Source organism: Hermetia illucens, chromosome 2 (genome assembly GCF_905115235.1).
Source record: "Hermetia illucens chromosome 2, iHerIll2.2.curated.20191125, whole genome shotgun sequence".
Taxonomy (NCBI): Eukaryota; Metazoa; Arthropoda; class Insecta; order Diptera; family Stratiomyidae; genus Hermetia; species Hermetia illucens.
This window is the reverse complement of record NC_051850.1, coordinates 145,441,707-145,466,690: the sequence shown is the minus strand read 5'-3', so window position 1 is coordinate 145,466,690 and position 24,984 is coordinate 145,441,707. Positions and strand designations below refer to the sequence as shown.

General features: G+C 42.5%; 1 protein-coding gene across 2 annotated transcripts in view; it reads right to left on the bottom strand.

The window, feature by feature from the left end:
- The window catches only part of LOC119649051 (SCY1-like protein 2), a 211,623-nt gene that overhangs the window by 15,544 nt on the left and 171,095 nt on the right, over positions 1 to 24,984 (bottom strand). For both annotated transcript variants that reach the window (XM_038051029.1, XM_038051030.1), the window contains exons 16-17: positions 15,904 to 16,157; positions 9,299 to 9,316 (exon numbers count right to left, since the gene is read on the bottom strand). In XM_038051029.1, coding sequence (XP_037906957.1) covers positions 9,299 to 9,316; positions 15,904 to 16,157 — 272 coding nt within the window. The remainder of the gene's footprint in view (positions 1 to 9,298; positions 9,317 to 15,903; positions 16,158 to 24,984) is intronic.

Below are 24,984 nucleotides of genomic sequence, written 5' to 3'. Positions count from 1 at the left end.
CAATGGTAGAAAAAGAAGACGAGGGAGACCGTGTCGTGCGGGCTCCTTGCAAGTGTTTTGAAGGTTGGGCGAAGGGAGTTAACGGTAGGCTTCATAATAATAAACAACCTAAATAATGGACGCAGCCCGTGTGTAATGGATTATCGTACTGACTCTGATGCTCTTAAACATTATGAATAAATAGCTGAGTGGATTATTTATATGGGCAGTGTGGGTTTTGTAGAATCAGATTTGTTAGATAAAAAAATATTCAATTCCCCGAAGATTACCGATAATTTAGTTACATGATTGATTCAATGCAGTAAGGCAAGTGAGGCAAGAAATTAGTAAAATATGGTTGGAGTTACTCACTATGTAATGAGATGAGTATGAGATCAAGCAGATCTCTCTTGATGGCAGGCTCTGCGCAAGCCGACAAAGAAAATGCATTGAATATCGTTTGATAAAAATGATTGTGTCCATTAATAATAAGCCTTCAAAAAATAATACCTCATGCGACAGGTCGAGAAATAAAGGAGATTTCCTAACCTTAAAGCATAGATGGTGTCAGGACGTAAGAGAATTGGTCTGTGAAACACAAGTCCGGGTCTGCACGCTAAATATTGGTAGCCTCACTTGTAAGACAGAGGAAATTGCTTTTCGCAAGAAGCAAAAAATCGATGGTTTGGTGCTATTGTTATCTCCAGCAAAGGCAATCTGTCCTACGCAGATACACTCAAAAGGGTCAAAGTTTATGCCGACCTAAAATATCTGACCGTAATCCAAAGAACAGAGCAAGTGAATCTCACCTTCGAGCTGAAAAGAGTAAAACTAATGGCTTTTGACTCAAGCTAACAACTCACGAAAACATGAGATCTCCATACAATGTAAGGATCTCGATAAGGTGACGTCGAAAGGAGAAATTTCAACTGACTTGACTTGACATTGTGGGTTTACGAAAAGCCTTTGGGGGTACTCAAATGCTGCAATATCAGCCGAGGCAGCGCAGTAGTTGTTGGCGGGTGGAGAAGTTCGGATTGGATTGGAAGCTTGAAATTTAAGAGAGAATGTAGAGTCGCTCAGGATTTATTTGAGCAGACAACCTACGAATCTGAGATGAAAATTGCCATCATAAGTGAACCGTATAGAAACCGTCTCGGTTGCATATAGGCCACAGATTCGACTAGTGGAGTGGCGACGTGAGCATGTGGTCGACAAGCCATCTAATATACGAGTCAGGTAGTCAGGGGCTTTGTGTGAGCTTAAATAAGTAGTGTATATGTATACAACTGCTACGCCCCACCAATGTTAACACTATCTCAATTCGAGGAAATGCTTGACAATTTTGTTCTCGACGCAAGGCGATGAAGCCCAATGGTGATTACCGGTGACCGGGCAAGGGGATGCAGTTTATTAGAAGCTTTTGCGCAGTTGGATATAGTTCTGGCCAACGAAGGTGTTGCAAACACCTTCCGGGAAAGGATGTCTGGCTCTGTTTTAGACTTGAGTTTCGTCAGACCTGCACTGGCGCATGATATGTCCTGGTGCGTTAGCGAACGCTACACCCACAACGAACATCAAGCAATCTTGTTTGAGTTATGTGTCGAAACAGAGAAAGATTTTAGGGTGGTCCGCTAAAGCTTTGGATTAGCAGACTTTCATAGAGATGTGGTTACACCAGCGCCGAAGCATGTGACGTGTGCTAAGGGCGTGCCCATTCCTTAGTGGAAGATCAAACTACTGGTGGAATGGTGAACTGGCTCAGAAGCAGATAACCTGTGGGAGAGTGCCTATAGAATCGTTATGGAACGATTCAGAGGTCGTTGATCTACGTGGATCCCGTACCCTTGCTGAAAATCATCAAGCGGTTTTTCTCCAGAAAGAGAGGGATACGGATCGCTTTGAAGGATCCCTGAATGCGGCAGCAATTTAACCAGTCACCAAAGACGAGCTGCTGGAGATCTGCGGCAGAATGGGCGACAGTAAAGCCACGGGCCTGGATGGCTTACCGAATAAGCTTGCCGTGAAATCAAGACTGGACATGTTCGCTGAGTTGTTCGAAGTGTATATGTCCGCGGGGATATTTTTAGCGGCATAAAAACGGCAGAAGTTGGTGTTGCTACCTAAGCCTGGTAAACCTCTGGGTGAACTATCTTCATATGCCTTTCGGTCACTGTGGAGAAAATGGAAGAGCGAGGCAAGAAGGCTTTTCAGATCGGCAGTACGGTTCCGCAAAGCCAGATCAATGGTTGATGCCATCGAGTTGGTTACTGGCTTGGCCGAAGATGCAATTCAAGGAAAGGGTAGTACTAGCAAATGCTACGTGATAGTAACCCTGATCGTGAAAAATGCGTTCATTTCAAGCGAATGGAATTTAATACGGAAATCTCCGCCAAGAATTGGTATTTCCGCCTATCGCGCTGCTATTGTTGATAGTTGTTTAGTGGAAAGGAGGCCCTGGTATGATGATGGACCCCAGAGGTTTGCTGTCTCGTAGGTGTCCCTCGAGGCTCGCATTGGGTAAACTGTTCTGGAAGATCATGTGCAACGATGTATTTAATCTTGCCTTTCCGCTGGTAGGTTATGCCAACGACATCTCGCCGGTTGGCATCTCGAAGATGCTGAATTATACTCAGGCAAAGCGGTCAGTGCTATTAAGGGTTGGCTAGAGACCTCTGGTCTAACACTCGCGTAGAAAAGACGGAAATGGTCCTCATCACTAAACGCCGAAAGATAAATTACTCCTGTATTAGAATTGGGAATCGTATCGTCACTTCCAAGCCGACCATGGAATAGTTGGGAGTCATGATATACGGGAAGCTCAGTTATAGGTAACACGCAATATGTTTTCGACAAATCATCCACGGCAAGTATGGCCCTGGCAAGAATGATGTCCAACGTGGGAGGGCCACGGTATACCTTCAGGTTGCTTATGACCAGGATTGTGTGCTCTATCATGCTTTATGCGACCCTAGTTTGGGAGAAGCGTTGCAGGTGTCAGTTAACACTAATAAACTGAGTGTTGTTTACAGGAGGATAGCCCTAACAGTGTAGTCTGCCTTCAGGACTGTCTCAGATGTCGCAGATGACACCGATGATGGACCCCAAGTGTACGTTGTCCCGCAGTGTTTCGTACTAGGCTCACTATAGTGGAACATCATGTAGAATGACGTTCTTAATCTTTCGTTTGCGGAGGAGGCCACCATGGTGGGCTACGCCGACGACATAGTCCAGGTTGCGAGATATTTCGAAGATGCTGAGTTGTACTCATTCGAAGCAGTCGGTGCTGGTTATGCTTGGTTGGCTAGTGCCGGGCTGGCACTCTCGGAGGAAAAGGCCAAGCGGTCGTCATCTCGAAGCGCCGGAAGAGAAATTTTGCTCCCATTAGAATTGGGAATCATATCATCACATCCAAACCTGCCATCAAATACTTGGGAGTAATCATAGGTGCAAAGCTCAGTTTTAAACACCACATAGAGTGTACTTGCGAAAAGGCATTCACCCCCAGTATGCTTCCGCAAGAATTGTGTCAAATGTAGGAGTTTCGCGGCATACTTGCACGCTGATTATAGCCAGGGCGCTGTATGCAGCCCCAGTTAGGTCATCAACCCTCATCTCGTATATACAAACTGAGTGCGGTCTACAGAAGAACAGCCATAAGGGTTTGTTCTGCTTTGCAGACAGTTCTAGATGATGTGACGTTCGTTATCTCAGAAATGGTGGCGAATGACATCTTGGCAGAGATGGTGACATAACATTAAGTCCATCCCTCAATTAGCGGAGGTGAAAAAAGCTCAAAGGGAGAGATCTATAATTAATTTAATTTTCACCCGCCATAGTGGATACCGTCAATACATAGGTTTAAATTGGACAGCCCACCTGATTGTCTACGCTGGGGTGAGGTCCGGCAGCACCCAGCGCACGTATTCTCCAATCACCGAGTTTCGTGGAAGAAAGGAAGAACTTAGAGAAAACTCTAGTTGAAATGTCATCAACGGAAAATTTTGTCTGGAAAATGGCATTTTGCCAGGAGAATTGGGATGTGATCAAGCCCATGATCGTAACGATCCAAAGTAAATTGCGAAAAGCGGAAGAGGGGAGGAAGTGGACGAAAGGAGACCCAGCTAAAATAAGTTAACTCCGCCCCGTGATGATAATAATAATCGTTGGCGCAACAATCCAATTGGATCAGGGCCTTGAAGTGTGTTAGAGCACTTCATTTAAGACTGTAAGGACACACTATAGGATTACAGTTCCCTGTAGGAAACAATGTGGTCAACACTGCGCTCGCCTCACAGCTGAGTCGACTGGTATCCAACGTCAAATCACGATACAAATTCAACTGCCACCAGCGAGATTTAAACAGCGACATTACCGTACGACAATCTTGTGCTTTAACCAAAAATTCAGGTGATTGAGAGGAGTATGGGGGGGGGGCAGTTGGGGGTGGTTTTATAGGGTAAAAATCCCAGTGTTTTCTGAAGATTTAAACGTCCTCAAAAAAAGATACATTGATAGATAGTCAGACAGACAGCCGGACAAACATACACTCAATGGATTCTAATAATAATAATAATCGTTGGCGCAACAATCCATGTTGGATCAGGGCCTTGAAGTGTGTTAGAGCACTTCATTCAAGACCGTAGCGGTACACTAGGAGGCAATGCGGTCAGCATTGCGCTCGCCCGAGATTATTACCCTGATTTGACTCAGGTACTCATTCACAGCTGAGTCGACTGGTATCCGACGTTAAATCACGATACAAATTCCACTGCCACCAGTGAGATTTGAACCGCGACTTTCCGTACGATAGCCTTGCGCTCTAATCACTCAGCTATCCGGACACAATGGATTCTAATAAGATTTCTTTTTCATAACCGGGAGAAGAGAGAAGAGTCAAAGGACGTCGTTGCTCGTGAAGAACAGCAAAGTACATTAGATGAGTGGCAACTCTCTTGGAAAAATGAGACGAGAAGCAGATGGACTGCGCGGCTCATTGGAAACTTAGGTACGTGGCTGAATCCAAAGCATAGTGAGACTGACTATTTCTTTACCCAGCTCCTAAGTGGGCTTGAAGGTTTTCAGTCTTACTTGCACAAGATTGGGAGGGCACGATCTGCTGATTGCGTATTTTGCAATGAGGTTGAGGAGATGTCCATCACACCTTTTTTCTTGTGAAAGGTGGGATGGGATTCGTAAACAACTCTATTCAAACACAAGGGATTTCTTTCCAGACAACATTGTCGAAGAGATGCTGAGGAGCGTTGATAGGTGGAGTTGGGCTGCGCATTACGTTCGGGTTCTTCTCGTTTCAAATAAGGTAGAGCTTGACCTGAGGAGTTCCCTTCCCCCTCTCCTTGCCCATTGGTGAGGGGAATTCTCTGAATAGAAGGTTCCCCAAGGTGGGAGAGCTCGAAGTAATGTGACAAACGGTTCGAGGTTAGCTCTCTGGCGATTGGGAGGTGTTTAGCTGGTAGTCTGACGGAGCTCCGTCGTGGGAGTCCAACACTCTGTGCGTAAATGCATTCATCTACTCTTCCCCGAAATAAAGGCAGGTTTAGACCGAATACAGATTGTTGTGTCGTTGATGATGATATGATGATTGTGTTTATACAGTGAATAATATAAGGTTTAGGTTCACGCGTCACTCCATTCAAATGGACAAGAAAAATTTTCCGGAAGTAATGAACTAGATGACATTTGTGCGCATGGAGCTTTCAATTGTGGCTGGCGTAGTTTGAACACTGATTGTTGCCTCGCTGGTGATAATTGTAACTCGGTAGTAAAAGAGGTTGGCTTGAAAATTAACGAATTAAAAAAAAAATAATAACCCAAATTAGACCCAATAGACTGTTCAAGTAAAACCTAAGTCTGGCCGATAATAACCTGACGAACGTTAATTGCTTTATATATCTAGGGGTGAAGTTTGATGAAAATGGAAAGGGCGGTGAAATTCAGTAGCGAATTTTATAATTGAGTTTATTTTACCTGTGTGTGTGTGTGTATGTTGAGGGAGAAGCTACAGCTTCTGAGCACTCAGGCCGTGTTGGCCCATTGTACTCGCCACCCGCGCCTAACGGAATATTCCGGATTCATTAAGGTATCGCAGGATTTCCGTTAGTGGATGTGATGCTACCCGTCGCAATTGGAGAACATCGGCACCAAAGATCTGATGCCTGATGCATCCATAGGCGGGGCATTCACATAGGAAATGCTCCGTGGATTCCGCTTCCTCATTGTAGGAGGGACACGTATCATCTTCGGTAATTCCTATTCTGAACGTATGCCCAGCTAGTGAATTATGGCCTGTCAGAATGCCCACAATACACCTGCAAGTCCTCCTGCTTTTCGACAGGATAAACTTTGCGGTACTTATGTTGGGTTCTGGCAGGAAAAGTTAGGTGTGTCGAGCAGCATTTAGGCTCTGCCACCTGTCATTATGGGAAACTTGTTCCCAGTTTTTGAAAACAGATTTAGCCAATGCTACTGATACCCCAATTGCTGGCTCCGGTCCCGGCACAGGGGAGATTGACCCCTCTTTCGTTAAAGCGTCCGAGATTTCATTTCCCTCTATGCCACAGTGACCAGGTACCCAGAGTAGTTCCACCGTATTGAATCTAGACATAGAGTTCAAACGGTTTCTGCATTCCTGAACGATTTTCGAGGTGATCAAAGGACTGCTTAATGCCCTCAGTGCAGCTTGACTGTCACTGCAGATTGCGATGCGCCTGTCCTTCAACCGCTCGTCAATCACCCAGTTTGCCACCCTTAGGATCGCATAAACTTCGGTTTGAAAAACCGTTGCATATTGTCCCAAAGGAAAAGCCTACTTCTCGTTTTTATTTGAAAGGTACACTCCGGCTCCAGAACCCTCTTCTGTTTTTGAGCCATCGGTGTAGAAGACGTATATCCCGCCACGCATTCCTCTAGGTCTTCCCAGTCCTCTCTACGCTTCAGGGTAACTACATATCTTCTACCAAACAGATGTATGGGGACACGAGAATCAGAAGGCATTGTAAGAACTGGATTCAGTCCTCCCAGTAACTCTTCCAATGCTCTGTGCCCCCCACATCCGTTGTTTTCCCATAGATCTAATCGAATTAGTCTATGAGCTGCTCTCATTGCAGTGCTTTGAATAAATATATCCAGGGGCTGCAAATTGAGTAGTGCATTCAGAGCTGCGCCGGATGTCGTGCTCATGGCACCAGTGATACCCGACAAACAGTTCTTTGCAGTGCGGCTAGTTTACGGTGAAAACCTTTTTGTTTCACCTTAACCCACCACACTACGGATGCATATACGAACATCGGACTAATGATGGCAACGTATATCCACATTACCACATGAGGCCTGAGTCTCCATGTCGAGGCAAAGGTCCGTCTGCACAGCTCATAAGCTGTGAGAGCTCGTTTCATCTTTACCTCTACATGTTTGTTCCAAAGAAGTTTTTTATCTAGAGTGACCTCCTGATATTTCACTTCTTCGGAGAGTTGAAGGGTAGTACCCCTCATCTCAGGGAGTCCATCCAGTTTTCTCTTTTTGTGAATAAAACCATTGTGGTTTTATTTGGATTAACTGACAAACCATGTCTAAGGCACCAGCTGTCTATCAAATCAATGGCACGCTGTATATTCCTACACACCGTTCCAAGATCCCGATCAACGGCAAGTACAGCCACGTCATCAGCATAAGCTTGAGCGTGTATTGGCAAATTGTACAGTTCGCATAGCAGTGAGTCGATCAGCATACTCCACAGAAGCGGCGAAAGCACACCTCCTTGGGGGCAGCCCTTCGTTACTTCCGTAGTTAGGTAGCGATCGACCCTTACCTCAGCGCACAACAATCTTTGCGTTAGCATAGCATGGATCCACTTAATTAAACCATCATCAACACCATGCGCTCTGGCGGCATCACAAAGTTTTTGAAAAGACGCACAGTCAAACGCCCCTTCAATGTCCATGAACACCCCCATCGCGTACTCACCATTCGAAGTTGCATCCTCTATCTTTGTAACCAAAGACTGAAGAGCAGACTCACAGGACTTTCCACGTTGGTAAGCATGTTGGTTTTCACTAAGTGGGTGTGACCTAAGTGCGTTTCCACGAATGTGACACTCCACCAGTCTCCCCAAACCTTTCAGCAAGAATGAAGTCAAGCTGATCTGTCTGAAGTTCTTTGGATTAGAATAGTCATCTTTCCCAGGTTACGGTATGAAAACTACCTTAACCTGTTGCCAAGAAGAAGGCACGTATCCCAGAGCAAGACATCCTCGAAAAATATTTCTCTAAATGCTCCATACCCTCCTTTAGCATTGCCGGATAGATGCCATCCATGCCAGGTGCTTTGAAATGTTCAAAGGACAGTATGGCAGCTCTCACCTTTTCATGGGTAACAACCGCTTTCGCAGTGTTCCAGTTCCCCTTGCAACACTTGCGTGTTGAAGGGGTTGCTAGAACCGTCAACTCTCCCCCTACCACTTCTCTCACCCGTTCTCCCGGGCGGTGTACTTCCAGGAGGGTCTGTACTGAGTCCAGTCTGGAATTATTTTACCTACTCAGCAATTAAGTCAAGATACTAGGGTATACAAAAGGAATAATTTCAAAGCGTATGCTACTGTATGGGTCTAAGATATACAAATTTCTAGATAAACCACAGAAGTCAATTGAAATTTTTGAACGGCGTATTTAACAACGAATTTTAGAACTAGTAAGAGAGAAGTTTAGAATATTGAGTACGGCACAACGCTGAGCCGAGGATCTAAAATGAACCATCTGCATCGATTGGTTCAATTGTGGAAACTGTGGGTTGAATCATAGAAAAAAGGCTAAATGATCATCATGTAAAAGGTGGGAGGACGCGATTGATGCTACAGCGGGTCGCTTCTGGGATTGACCAATTGTAGGACACGGTCACTGAATTGAGACGACAGGTAGCAAACTATCCTGAAGGACACCATGATCACATGAGGATTTATATTGAGAAATACATGAGGAAGGAAACAAGACGAAAGGACCCTTAAATACAAATATTCTGAAATGGTTATTGGAAAAAGATATCTTCACTTGGTTTATCAGGAAATAAATATTAAAATTCAACAAATTGGTGAATGACTTACCTTGGCAATATGTACGAAAATCGTATTGTTTCAATTCACTTTCTTGTGATAATACTTTTCTATTTTAGTCTTAATTATAAGAGTCTTTATTTCATTCAATAAAATTCCCAACAAACAAATACAATTGCATAGCAAAACCCAATATTAACTGAACAAGTTACAATTAAACTCAAAGAGGTGTTTTCTTTCAAACTCAGTACTCACGATCATGCTCCGTGCAAGCTGCGAGAGAATAGAGAGAAGCATTTGTTCCTTGTTCTTTTCAATAAAGCTTTCAAACAGTTCTCAAAAATTAACAGTGTCTCACCAAAAAACAAATACAACAAATTATAAAAAATTCCAATAACCGCTTAAAAATGATTTCCTTATGAAAACACAATAAACATTTACATAACAGTAACTCAACATACGCAATTTCTCATGAAATTATGGAATATATTAAAATATATGTTTATGCGGATGATTAGCTGGAACCTCAGGTTAACATGAATGATTTTTCATTGTTGACACGTTGGGTAGCTCTTTTTTTCTTCATTCTGAGACTGGAAGAGCTCGCACTGAAGAGGGGAACAAGTGATTCCCGAAATACTGGATCTGCGACCAAAATAAATTTCCCTTGGTTTTCTTTCAGGATTCTTTCTTGTAGTTTCTTTCCCTTTCTATGATTTTTTTTTTTTGTTTTAAGGTGGTGCATAGTAAGAATTATTTGCTGGAGATAGAGTATTTCGCTGCAGGAATTCACTTTTGCTGATCGGAAACCAAGGCTACAATAGACTTGTAGAGCTATTGATTCGATGAATCCATGTGTAATCAGGGTCGAATTTTAAGTTGATGACCCAATTATTATCAAGTACTGAAATATTATTTTCCCCAAAATGTATGCCCACAATATCGTATCAATTCACAAAAATATATTGAATACATCAATTTTACATGAATTATTTACAGCAATAAAAATAACAATTCGGGTTTCTTTCATAAATTGGCAACTTACTTTCCACATACGCATTAACAGGGGTAGCCATAGCATGAGTTGATGGAGTTTGGGATGATATTTATATTGAGAATGAATACACTTTGTACACGACAGGTTCAATGAGAGAAAATACTTACAAAACTCAAAAATTAACGAGAAATGAGCTATAGGAAACATGACATTTTTCAACGATCTTATCAGCATACGAAACATAATGAGGTGAAATGAGCGAGGAAATAAAATAATTTTCCTTAAATAGATATGATTACACAAAATGGTCATGTAACAAATACAGAGCGTTGAATATCATATAGTGTGGATAGAAGGCAATGCAACGCAGAACCCCATATCTGAAAAACGATGATTTTTCTGGTTCAAATCCAACCCAAAATGCAAAACTCAAGTATCTCAAAAAAGAACAGACAATACCAATAATATTCATTTCTGCAACATCCTCTGTACAAAACACCCCATTTCATATCAAAATTTTCAACTCGCACAAGAAATTATAATAATCCAGATTATTCTTAGATATAATTAAAAAAAAATTGCCATCCAAGAAACGCTTGATGTTGTTGTTTTTTTTCTTTTCTGAGGACAATCACATAAAACTTACTACATAGGCAGAAGAAGAAGGCACTGATAGGCTCGACCCAGAGCCTCCTCGAGCGCTGAAGCCGTAAGCCTATAGTTGATATTTTTGGAAATTTTGAGTTCGTAATTTGATGTTTTTTGAAAATACATGGAAATGCAGATATTTTTTGTAAATGAAATATTTAGAGAATTTAAAATAATATAAATAAATAATAAAATTTAGTTGTTGAGAACGAGTGAAATGAATCCGTGCCACATAACTATACACTTTTTGTCCTAGGACCTAAGTGGAGAAGCATTCACTGCTTCAGTTGGCATTCAATAAAAAATGTAGGAACTTAACGTATTCAGCTTTATTTAATGTGATTTGTACCGTATTAATCATAAGTAAGTGAATTTATTGAAATTAACAATTTTTCTTTTCAAATTCCAGTACAAATCACACAACGAAATTATCAATATTTTCGTTAAATAATCTCCACAACTAAGTCACAACCAATTACAGGTAGTTAGTATACGGTTGTGCAATAAATCCTTTGTTAGTTAAGAAAATTAAGGAGGAGGCCTATTAAATTTTGCTAGCAGTAGAACGATTATTACTGATTTTTTTACGATTTTAAAAATTCTTGACGGTTTTAGGAAATGATTCAAGTCGAAACATTCAATAACCAAGTTGGACATTGAAATTTGGAACGCAGTAAAAGAGGGAGGAAAAGTGGGATGCATATTATAAAAAAATGTAGAAAAATGCAACCGCGGTTTACTTTCTTCTATGTCAAATTATTCCTTGCAGTATATATATAGTACTATACTATTTATGATTTATGTGTTTCTCCATCCCATGCATCACATATTAAAGAATCAAAAAGATGCGTGGAATTCTTCACGCGCAAGTGAACTAGAACCTACAACCTGCGCGATGCTTTCCTTCCACCATATAACTTCAAGCAATGTGCCAATAGACGAATCTTCTATATGTGATCTTCTTGACTTGCGCTTATAGGGAACTTTTTCCTTGAGGGTCTGGGCCAGAAGCAGAAGAAGAAAGTTTCTTTCTAATCAGCCGGTCCGCTATCAACTCACTCAGAGTTCCCTCACATCCTATATGTGATCTTCTTGACTTGCGCTTATAGGGAACTTTTTCCTTGAGGGCCATGGGCCAGAAGCAGAAGAGGAAAGTTTCTTTCTAATCAGCCGGTCCGCTATCAACTCGCTCAGAATTCCCTCAAATCCTTCAACGCAAACTTTGCCTTCCGTTTTTAATAGCAGTATTTCATTATGGTACTGACGCTCCATATCTCCCCCTTGAACACAACCTTGTCGTGGTGAGGGAGCCGGTAGTAGTTTACTACTACACTAAGGGGGTCCAAAATATGAAAACGAAAGATTTAAACTCTCCAAGTGGTAAGAAGTCACAGACTTCCAATCCATCCGCGACTATGAGCAATGATGTCGCGGCCGAGGCGCAGATTTTGGAGTCCTCACCACATTCACACACCCCTATAGATAAATCTGTAGAAGGCATGCTTTCCGACTCAGTGGAAAGCCTGCATTTAGTGCCTACGGCGAAGTTAGCTAGAAAAGAAAGTATGGTAACTCTCAACTTGGGAGAAACTGTAAAGGCGACTACGGTCGGCCCGTCGGCGGTACTAAAGCCCAAATCCATCCGCAAACAGAAGAGGAAGGCTCGGCAGAAGGGAACTCCGGTCACTAAGGAGGGGGGACTATAGGCTGAATCTTGCCTGTCAAAACCTTCTCTTTCACCTTTACTGGGAAGAGCGCAAGAAAGGGAAGCTGGTGACGTGACTACTACTAGTTTAACGCCGGTATGTGGAGATGGATCCAAGCGGCCCGGACACCGTGAACCTGGAAAGGCCTCAAGCTGGCTGCAGAAGAGGGCACTGCAAAGGAAGATGAAGCACCTTGGGATTGAGGACATAGACGTGTCTGTATCACTAGGTGCGGTAACGTCCAGAGAATTCGGCCGCAAGGTGATCAAATCAGCGAGGGAGATCTCAATGAAGCAGGTCCCTCCCATAGGAATACGGACACGAAGGCGGGAAAGAAGAGGACGTATGCGCAAGCTGCAGCTTCTGTTCTGACTGCTGTCAGGAAACTGTAGAGCATCATCTCCATTTTGAGAGCGAAGAACAATGATGGCCTTCGACTCGCACAATATAGAGCAAATTGCAGCATTTTCGGTGTGCTCTCCCACAATGGACACGCGCGGAGGATAGTGCATACAGGGGCGCATTAGTGAAGGGACTACAGAGTGAATCCTACCTGCTGGTAACTTCCCTTCCAAGGAACAAGCGAAAGAAAGGGAAGCTAGAGACTTGATGCCGTTCGAGTGATCGAATCTATGCAAACCGGACCCCGCAAATCAATCAAGGTGCTAACTGTGGTACCTCCAAGTGCGATTTTGTTAGAGGAATCAAACGCGAGGGGATCGAGTCTGTGACGGTACAGTGTGGGGGAAGCCCCGTCACAGGTGGACGCCTCTAACTGTTTTCCATAACACATTAGATCGGATTCATTTTGAAAAACATGAAGATTGGTCAAATCAACCTGTAGTATGCCAAAGTCTCCTCCTATCTGTTGGCAACGAGGCTGTCAAAGCTACAGGACTTCCCCTACATTTTTCTGATGCAAGAGCCGTGGTTCGATTTAACAGAATCTTTGGCATTGGATCAGTAAAGGGGGCTAGGATCTTCTACGATGAAAGATCCACAAGACCGAGAGATTGCGTCTTGATGTCAAGACCGTTAGAGTCAACCATGCGGAGACAGTACTGTTCCAAGGACTTAGTTGCGGTCATCATACAATATCAGATAAATGGCGTGAGGAAAAACATCATAGTTGTCTCCGCTTATTTACCATATGATTCTTTGTATCCTCCACCGACGTAAGAGCTTAGCGATTTGGTGGCGTATGTAGAATCAAGTGGTCTCGAACTCTGCGATGCGAATGCTGGACATATTTCTTGGGGCAGTAGCTAATGCAACCCAAAAGCAGAGGAGCTATTTGATTTCATCACTTCAGCTGGTTTTATGACTGCAAACGAACGAAGAAGCGAAGTAATTGACCTAACAACCTTTATCTCAAAAGTGTTAGAGTTCATTACACACTGGCGAGTGCTAGACGAGGGCTCACTGTCAGATTACCGATACTTAGAATTCAAATTGATGATTGGGGGCGAACAGTTTGCAGTACAAAGGCGGATTGGACAAAGTTCAATAAACTTCTTGGCAATAAAGTACAGTTCCCTAGGCGACTAAGGACTCCTTTGGGGCTGGAAGATGAATTGCAAACTCTGAACTGCACACTTTTAGAGTGCTATGAAGAGGCTTGTCCTATCTCCCGAGGCCAAAGCGGTAAAACGGTTCCTTGGTGGAACCGGGAACTGCAAAAACTCAGAAAATGCGAGTACTCGGGTGGGGACTTTCCATATCATAACAAAGGCTTGGAACGTTCAAGTTACAGTAGTGGTCACTTTCCATGTGCTACTCCCATATAGCAACACAGAAAGAACACTAGCACAGAACATTCTCAACTTGGTGTTGAGATAACTACATTTCTAGATTCCAGAGGAGAGGTCAATGCAGGAGAATCCAGAAAGAGAATCTGTTTATCAAGCTTTCGAGGTGTTCTTTGATGGGTTGCAGGAGGTTGCAGGTCCCCTTCTTTGGAATCTTAACGATCAACCCCTTTTTTTCCACTCTCTGGAAGAGGTCTCGGATTCTCAAGATATCTGTACAAGCGGAAGTATCTGTAGAAATTTGAGGTACAGCAATAACCAACACTGCGGGGAGACCATCATACTCGTCGGCTTTACTTCTTTCTTTTGTTTAGAGCAATAGTCCGTATCTGTATGTTACGTTGACTAGCCACTAAATCCACAAGAGGTGGAAATTCACCGGATGTTATACGATTAAGGACTGTGGTGAAGTGTTCTTTCCCCTCCTTCATTTGCTTGTCATCGTGGATGAGGAGTGAACCGTTAATGTCCTTCACAGGGTCATCGAAGTATTTGCGACATTTTAGTTCTTTCGTGATGCGGTGTAAACTTCTGAAATCATTGCGTTTTGCGGTATCTTTCGCTACCTAGATCAGCGCGTGCCTTGAGTGTTGGGGCCTAAGAATAGACTCAAAGTCTTCGCTGCTAAAAGAGATGGAAATTTGTGGGCTAGCAAGCTACCAATTTCGAAAATTTTCTGCTACTGAAATGCCAACAACGCCTCGGATAACGACTCACCTCATGGCTACGGCCTTTTGCTATGTACGAGTATTATTTGGCTTTGAAACATTGTTTCCTTTAACAAACGTCATATTGTTAAAGTGAACAGTAGTGTGAACAGGAAATAATCTACATTCCAGTAGAAATCTGTAGTAACTTCCGTATTACTATCTGAGATTGCGATTTTCGATGTCCTCTTGAAATTTACCTATATGGTATGATGTACGAAACTAGCTAAACTAAACTAAAATTTATTACCTCTATTATCTTCGCTATTTTCGCAAACTATCAAAGGATTTAATTGCACACACTATTTACTGGGTGGTGGTAATTTATCACAGTTTATTAAATACTTCCAAACTTAATGAACATGGTGAATGCCAGTAGCTAATGTTACTACATTTTACTTCTAACTAGGAGCTTTTATTTGAATTTTACTTTAAGCGGTTCATAGCCTTTAAGATTTAAAAATCCAAATTTATGAATTTTTTAGAAGCAATGGTTCTGCTCGTATGATATATGTATGTACCATATATTACAAAAAACTGAAATTTGTATGTTCTTAGTTATAAGGTCTCTATTTTTTTTACGAAATTTAAATAATTTTTTTCATTTATTATATATCTTCCATTTGTATGACTAGATTTTTTGAATATTCCTCGAGGGGGCGTACGTACATTAGTTTGTTTGGAGTTCACTTTCCTGTATGTATGGAACTATCCCTCGAAAAGTACGTTAAATGTTGGCAAAATTCAATAAAAGCCCCTGGTAATATCACTAATTGAAAACAAACACGCTTCACTCTGAAAGTTATTTTACTGGAAAGATTGCACTAAAATTGCTCAATCTAATTTATAGAGTTTAGTTCGCGTTGTTATTTATGGTGGACATTTCTAATAAAAAAATATTTTGTCCTACGTTGTTATTCCAGTGTATTTTTTTAACTTCACACGTGATATTATATTTATATATGATAAAGAGCGAATAAAGCTTTGAACTTACCGTTGGCGGAGAAAGATTTATCGCAGAACTTCGTCGTTCCTGGGGACCTATACTTGAATGTCGTCGTATCGGCAAACCACCACCAGGAGTTCCACCTGGCGATGAAGCGCAAGAGGGAGCTATCCGTATCTTGGGTGTCATTAACGTGTTATCGGATAGTCTTCGATTTGGAAACGCGTTAGCAACACGTAGGAAATTACTATCAGGTGAAGATGGAGAGCCACCAAACCACCAACCTCCCAACATACCGGCGCCTGAAAAGATAGTGAAGGTATTACGTTATGAGACTGCTATTTTGAGTCAGGAAAGAGAATAATTATTAGATTCATTATTCATTACTTAGTATACATTTTTTAGAGCATTGTTGCTAAGTTTACTAGATTTAAACAAAGCAGATAGCTGAATTATATTATATATACGAGCCTTTTTATTTTTCTTTCAATAAGGAGCTTATTCTATTTAAAACGCCAAGGAGTTGATAGTCTCCGATGCTGTTTGGGTTTTAGGTGTGAAACGTTTTCTATAAAAAACTTTGAGTGTACGACAGTCCTATTTGCACGTACGTTGAAATTTAATCTACGATATAATATGTATTATATACTTTAAGATAAGTGTATATGACAAGTTTTGTATTGGAAATATCCTGAAAGGTGCAATGATGTCTGCTATCAGGGCGAGAGTTGACTATATTTTTAACAATCGAACGGACGTTCTCAACCACGATGGAAACAAAAATATACGAAATAATATTAACCTTTTATCCACTACTCCTGGACATGAATCTCTTCTCGATTCCACCAAAGGGTTCTGGAGCATATAGCGGCGTTTAGCTCCTTTCCTAGTCAGTTCATCCACTGCCTTACTACCCACTTAATCCAAATGCCCTGCGACTCAGAGTATTTAGACCTTATTGTGCAAGCCAAGCCTATTTCATATTTTCTCCCACATAGTTTCATAGTTTACCAGGACCTAACTGCATTGATAGTTGCCTGGCTATCAGTAGAAATCTCAATAGTTTACTCCGTTTAGTCCCTGACGAGGCTTGAAAAATACCCACCAATGGACCAATGATCACTCTGCTGTGAGGTACCCATCACTGTAACAGGTGATCGACTTTTGGTTTAGGCCGTAGATCTCTGCAAAACTTCCCAGTTTGCCATGTCATTTCATCGTGTTTCAAATTTCTTGTCGAAATAAAACTTTATTGTCATGTTATCCCTTGGTATCAGTAATTCAAGACGCCACCTAGAAACTTTGTCAATCTTATATTCATGTAGCTCTCTGTCTCGCTGACATCATTCCTAGATAGAAATCCGTCGATGCTTTTGGGCATGTCCTGATTGCTCAGTGATCCAAACGTAAGATAGTGTTTGAAGTTGGTGGTGGATTTCGTATCTCAACGAACTTCGTACATTTAATTATCTTATACCTTAATTGCCTACGGATTTCTCATGTCTTAATGACCGTTTTGTATTTTTCCGACAAACACCCTAATTATGTTTTACAACCCATTTGTTAGGTATTGATGACGCACTATGATATTGTGGTGCGTCATCAAGTTGTATTGATGACGTAACTGCCTGCCTTCTTCTCCAAATTCACAGCGGTTGTAGAAAGTATACAAATACTTCTTAAACTTTAGCTCGCAAGACGGGTGCCTCCTTCCGGGACCTCAACAGTTATTATCTTCTTCCACTCCCTGCGGTAGATTTGAGATTAATAGAATTTAAGGATAAGTGGAAATATCAACTTTACAGAAACAGCCTTGGCTGCGATGTATAGTCCCGCGGGAAGACGGTCAAGGCCGGGGGCTTCACTCTGCTGGGCATTGATTGATTTTACAGCATTTTTCCAGTTTTGGAATTATGGTAAAGTGCTCCTCCCATCTGTTTAATTGCTTATTAAAGCATGTGAGAACCCTGCTATTAACATTCTTCACAGGACCATCGAAAGTCTTACAATTAACTGTAATTTTTTCATAATGTGGTATCCGGCAGTGAATTCATTGTTATTTACTGTAGTTTATGCTTGTTTGACTAACCCAATGGTAAACTTTCTTCATCACGGCGTACGCTAATAAGCAGTTTTTATAATTTACCAGGATAACCTAGTTCCATCTCATTGCTCCTGCCTCTACTGGTGGAAATAAATAGAGCTTCCAACTTCATACGTTTATCGATCAGACAGGGGCCGAATATTGTTAATTTGCGGGCAAGTTGTTGAAAGTTACTTCCGCTTGCCCAATAAGAAAGTTTTCCCACTGCCAAATCGTAGGGCCGACATTTTGCTCTTCTGCGAGCAGACGCAGTATCGGCATGCAAGTGAATATAAACGGCGATAAAATCACGACCCTTTTCTTGATCGATCCCAGCACTAATTTGGTCATGCATATTGAAAAGTTATCTCTATTTCGGACACTACAGTCCTGACCAAGTCTTTATCAAAGAATGTAACATGATGTGCGAGATTGTGGCTGGGGAAAAGGACTCCTATTATTTTAAATCATAAACTTCGGCACAGGGTCTCTACCAATCCCATTTCCCAAGCAATCTGGACAGAAATTTGTACCCGTTCCGATAAAGGTTGGCAACTGCAGATTCGCACCCAAAAATCAATGACGGATAATCAGTCTTGACATTTATCTAGGTTAGCGTCCCATAGACTCAACAAATTAACTTCTACTCTGGACTGCCGATATTCCCCGTGAAGCGCACATTAGCATGCTCTATCACTAGAGAAAAATTCTCTCACAGATAGAATGTGTCAAAGTTTCGACAATGAAAGAATATCGACTTCTCAGATTCATTACACTTTAGACTTCAGGAGTTATTTGTTTTTTAAAGGAGAAGAAACTGCACGATTTATTTGCACTTTTTGTACAAGGAAGAGTAGCCCCATACACATTCCTATATTAACGAAGAAACATTTTATGGGTTATTCCGCGACATTAAGTACATGACAACATAATCCAAGTAAAAACAAGTCGGGAAACCGAAAGCTGGACGCTTCAGGTACGAAAGGTTTTGTGTATTTCTTAGTACGTAGCACGTAATATATCCATATATTATGTGAGAGTATCCACTTTCGGGTGATATTGACATTCATAGTCTTCAATTTTCTAAGAAGTAACAAATTTGAGGTATTATAACTTTGTTAGTAATAGTGCGATTTCCACCAAACTTGGTGAGATCATGCTCTATATTATAGCCTATATCACTGCAATTTCATGGTACTGGGATGAACTTAAGGGGGGTTTCTAACCAATTAGAAAAAATTGTAGTAATATACTATTATTAACTTTATTTAAATAGAAATCGGCATGGGAGGTATTTCGGAGCCCAGGCACCATATAGTGGCAGCCTCCTGATTTCTTTCCGATTTTTCGGTTTGGTAATTTCTGAAAATGGCTTCCTTAAAGAAGTGATCAATTTCAACCCCCCGCGCTCCCCACCCTTCCAACGAATGTCAAAACTAAGATAGGCTTTGAAAAGTACTAATCGAGAGCTTTAATTTGATCCCCCACATGACTATATTTGACGAAAAAAATTTTTACACCCCCCTTTTGCATGTATGGGGACCTCCCTTAAATTCATCGTAAAAGGATGTAACTCACTATATGCGTGAGCGTTCACAGTTCCCACCTTTTTACCAAATTTGGTGTCAATCGCTATAACCGTCTCCGAGAAAAATGCGTGTGACGGACAGACAGACAGACAAACAGAGAGACAGACAGACAGACAGAAGAGGAGAAACAGATGTCGGATCAAAGGAGCAGCAGCGGTGGAGTCAATTCTTTAAATGAGGCTGACGCGTTCACACAGCTGGGAGCAATGATCCAAAATCTGATGGAGTACGTTGGTCAGCGAAATAACGTCCATCACGCTATCAAAGACCAAGTGCGTTCTATTAGGGCGACGTACTTTAAGGCTAAAGAGGATGTAAAAGCACGCGAAGAAGGTATACTGCCGAACAGCCAACAGAAAGTGATGGTTACTGTAGCAACACAAACTATGGTGAAAACATCTCTTCCCAAGAGGCTTTTTGACAAAGAAGGTATCCAAGGTGAAAGAGACATCTCAGCAATGCGCAATAAGCGACAAAGAGACCCCAACGAAGAGGTACAATCACCCCAACGGACAGCGAAACGCAAAAAGGAGAAACCAATTCCGGCGCAACCTACGAAGACAGGAGACGGAAGCTTATCGGCCCACCCGGAAAAGGCCACTAACCGCGCCGAAGAATCTACCTGGACTAAAGTAGAAGGTAAGAAACGGTTGCAAAGGAGAGCCAGGCCAGACGCGCTGATCATAACAAAAACTAGCGAGCTGACGTACGCGGAGATTTTGCGTAAAGTAAAAGCAGATACCTCCCTGACTGAACTAAGTGGTAATGTTACGCGTATCAGACGTACGCAGAAAGGTGATCTGTTGCTGGAGCTTAAAGCGGGTGAAGACGTAGGCGAAAACCTACGAAAAAAAATCGAAGTGGCACTAGGTGAGGCTGCAGCAATCAAAATGAGCAGAGATTCAGTGGTGATAGAATGTAAAGACTTGGATGAAATCGCCACGAAGTCGGAGATCTGTGAAGCCTTGCAATCTCAATTAGGAATACAGTCAGTGAGCGAGGCCAACGTGCTACGACTTAGGAAGGCGTACGGGGATACACAGATAGCGTCGATAAGTCTTCCTGTCGAAGCAGCAAAAAAGGCTATAGCAGCAGGTAAAGTTCGTATTGGATGGGTGGTTTGCCGGATACGAGAGCAAAGTCAGGTGCATAAATGTTTTAAGTGCTGGCAGTTCGGCCACATTGCGAAAGCCTGTACCAGCTCACAAAACAGATCTAGTCTGTGTCGTAAGTGCGGAGAGCAAGGCCATTTTGCGAAGGATTGCAACGGAAAGCCCAAATGCGTGTTCTGTGTCGAAATGAAAAATAGCGACAGCGCCCACATTGCAGGAAGCAGTAATTGCCCAGTATTCAGAAAGGCGTTCATAAATAAGCACAAATGAAGTTTATGCAACTAAATCTGAACCACTGTCGAGCGGCCCAAGACCTGCTCTCCCAGAGCGTGTTTGAAAATAATGTCGACGTAGCTATTGTATGCGAACAATATGAAAATCTTCATAGCGGAGTATGGGTAGCTGACAAAAACAGCAAAGCCGCGATATGGAGCTGCGGAAGTCGTGCTATAGAAGATGTAAAAAAACATCCAGAGAACGGATTTACACGTGCCAAAATAGGAGGTATATACATCTATAGTTGTTACGCAGCCCCGAGCCTCACGCTGGAGGAATTCACTTTGTTGCTTGAGAAACTATCTTTTGATGCCAGGCGCTATAATCCCAAAATAATTGCCGGTGATTTCAACTCATGGGCAGAAGAATGGGGAAGCAGAAAAACAAATGCAAGGGGGCAAATACTGCTAGAGGCATTCTCGCGTCTAAATGTCGTACTTGCGAACTCTGGGGGAGCCAACACATACCGGAGGGGAGAATTACAATCGGTAGTAGACCTCACTTTCGTCAGTGACACCCTTATCAAAGACTTGCAGTGGCATGTTAGCGAAGAGTACACACACAGCGATCATCAGGCTATTGTCTTCCAAACCTCGCGTAGGAATTACATGAAGCCACAAAAAAGAATAACGATGAGCTGGGTAACTAACAAATTCGATGAAGAAATGTTCAAGGAGGTACTTCTAGATGACACATTAGTATCGGGAAGCGCACAAGAAAAAGCTTTACAGGCCGCGGAAAAATTGCAGCGGGCATGCGATGCCTCTATGCCACGGCGTAGCGCTTTCCGAAGACGAAATCCCAATTTCTGGTGGAATTCAGAAATTGAGGAATGTCGGAAAAACTGCCTCAGAGCTAGGAGATGCTCCCAGCGCAGAAGAAATCAACCTGAATTCGTTGAGCTGCACATGCAATACAAGAACGCGAGGAAAAAATTGCAAGTAGCTATCACGAAGAGCAAATCCGAACATTTCAAGCGGATGTGTACCGAAGCTGATTCTGATCCATGGGGTGGCGCCTACAGGTCTGTAATGTCATCACTGAAAGGCAAGCGCTCCCCACCGATTACCTGTCCAAAATTACTACAAAACATAGTGGACACTCTCTTCCCAGAGGACGTGAACTACACAAATCTGCCTAAAGTGCATGTAAACCCCGACGAAATCCCTGAAGTGGTAGAAGAGGAAATTTTTGATGCAGCAAGTAAATTCGCTGAAAATAAGACCCCAGGGCCAGATGGAATCCCGAATATCGCCCTGAAAGTGGCAGCCAGGTCAGCACCAGGTATGTTTGCTAAAGTTTTTACGGCATGCCTCAGAGAAGGAGAATTCCCCGAGCAATGGAAGCTGCAAAAGTTGATACTTATTCCGAAGCCAGGTAAACCATTGGGAGACCCCTCCTCATATCGACCGATATGTTTGGTCAATACCATTGGTAAACTATTTGAACGAGTATTATACAACAGACTGCTCGCTGTTGCGGAAAAGGAAGGAGGCCTATCCGACAAGCAATTCGGGTTTCGTAAGGGGAGATCAACCATCGATGCAATCAGCATGGTGACTGGCCTGGCTCGCGCTGCAATACAAGATGATAAATGCTGCGCAGTGGTGACCCTCGATGTAAAAAATGCTTTCAACACTGCAAAGTGGACGGAAATCGTAGAGGCTCTAACCAAACTAAAGGTTCCAAAGTACATTGTACGCATCGTTGTTGCATTTCTTCTTGGAAGAAGATTATATTGCGACACGGACGATGGAGAGAAATTATTCCCAATGACGTGCGGCGTACCACAGGGGTCTGTCTTAGGTCCCTTACTGTGGTTAATTATGTACAACGGAGTGCTGACGCTACGCCTTCCTAATGGCGTGACAACTATTGGTTTTGCGGACGATATCGGGGTAACAATAGTGGCAAAACGCTTAGACGAGATCGAAATCTATGCAAATGAAGCGATATGGGAGATCAATTCCTGGTTGAAAAAGTCCGGTCTATCACTTGCTGAACATAAAACGGAACTAGTGCTAATCAGCAAAAGGAGGAAAGACACGACCGTAAAAATTAAAGTTGGTGGAAAAACAATTTACTCCCAAGAGTCGCTTAAATATTTGGGAGTAATGATTGACAAAAGACTCAACTTTAAAAAACACATTGAGTGCGCTGCAACTAAAGCATCTTCCATCGCTGTAACGATCTCGAGGATACTACCGAACATTGGTGGACCAAGACAAAGTCGACGTCGTCTTATTTCAAGGGTAGTTAGTTCCGTGCTACTCTACGCAGCTCCAGTTTGGGCAACCGTTCTGGAAAACAAATCAAACTGCGGAAAACTAGGAATGGCGTATCGACTAAGTGCACTCCGGGTATGCAGTGCTTATCGAACGACATCAGGAGAAGCAGCATATGTACTGGCAGGGACAATCCCCATAGACATCTTGGCGGATGAAGGTCGGCGTCTCTACGACAATATGTATGCAATCGGTGAGTCTATTGTACTTCGACGGCAACTAGCACGGCGAGAATCCATCGCAAAATGGCAAAAGAGGTGGAACGAGGCACAAACTGGCCGTTGGACCTACCGTATCATTCCACACATTCGAATATGGATGGAAAGGAATCACGGGGAACTAAGCTACGAGCTAACACAGTTTTTAAGTGGACATGGAGGTTATCGGGCTTATCTTTATCGATTTGGACACGACGAGTCACCATGGTGCCCAAGATGTGGTAACGTCGCTGAGAATGCGGAGCATGTTGTGTTTGAGTGCCCAAGGTTCACAGCACAGCGAACTAGGCTGGAGGCGATCGCAGACAGGCGCTTAACACCTGGAAATATAGTGGAGTTTATGTTGGAATCAACGGAGGCTTGGAATCAAGTGGTAATTGAGCTGAAAATGATTCATGAACAGCTAAGGCATGAAGAACTGCGAAGAAAGCAAGAAAGGGAGCGAACAATAATGCGCCGCAGTTAAGAACTGATCCAGCCCCATGATGCAATGCTTATAGCAGTCCCGTGGGGAGAGTGGAAGAGGAAGGAGGTGGTTTTAGTGAGTAGAAGTCTCACATAACTGTTTGGCAGGAGCCAGCAGTAGGTTTTGAACCTTTCCACCTTCCAACGATGAAAAAAAAAAAAAAAAAAAAAAAAAAAAAAGACAGACAGACAGACAGACAGACAGACAGACAGACGGATAGACAGACAGATAGGCAGTGAACCGATTTTAAAAAAAGACACGCGAAAATTTGACTTCTTCATTTGGAATCAAAAAAGTAGGTGAGGAGCAAATATTGAGGACGGGGTTAACGCAGCATCGCCTCACTGATTTCGTATTCCATCCAAGTTTAACTCCACCAGACAAAGAAAAGAGAACATACAACCTCTAAAATTAACTTAACCAAAGAAGGCGGTATTTGAAACATAGGTAGGGAAGAACACAACGCAATTGCCTTTATGGTAACAAACCTCCAAACCAAATATTATAATGGCGAACTTTTAAAATATACGGAAACGACGCTTAGGAAAATTTCTGTCTGGGAAAACGTTCTTTAGGTTTTTGAACAGCTCTGGCTTCTTAGTTGACTTTGATCAAACCGGGCGATCAGTTCGCAATTACTACAACTTACAACTGTTTTTTGATACGGTCATGAAGACCATGCCCTACCCATAATTGAGCATATGAGCAAGATGTTAATAAAATTCAACTTGGCATTAAAATGACAATATTATCCATAGGAAGCTTCTGCTGAACTGCATGTAATTGTTCAGAGGAAGCATCCGTCCTCTCAACATCGGAAATCGCAGTGCGCGATTGTGGTGTTCTTTCCCTCTACTTAAATTTTGCGGTAAAGTCAGACACCGGCTCCCAGGTCACTAGGGTATGCCTGTAGAAGTTGTCAGCTTCTCCACTAAGGTCTCCAAAGTACAAAAGTATAGTGGAAAGGAGTGTCCATGGTCTCGCTCCCGCCGTCTCACTTTCAGATTGAGTGGTCCTAAGCTCACGTCCACTTGATGTAGGACCCCACCAATCAAAGATCATATTTGTTTTGGTTCAGGAATCTCACTTTTCGGACTAAG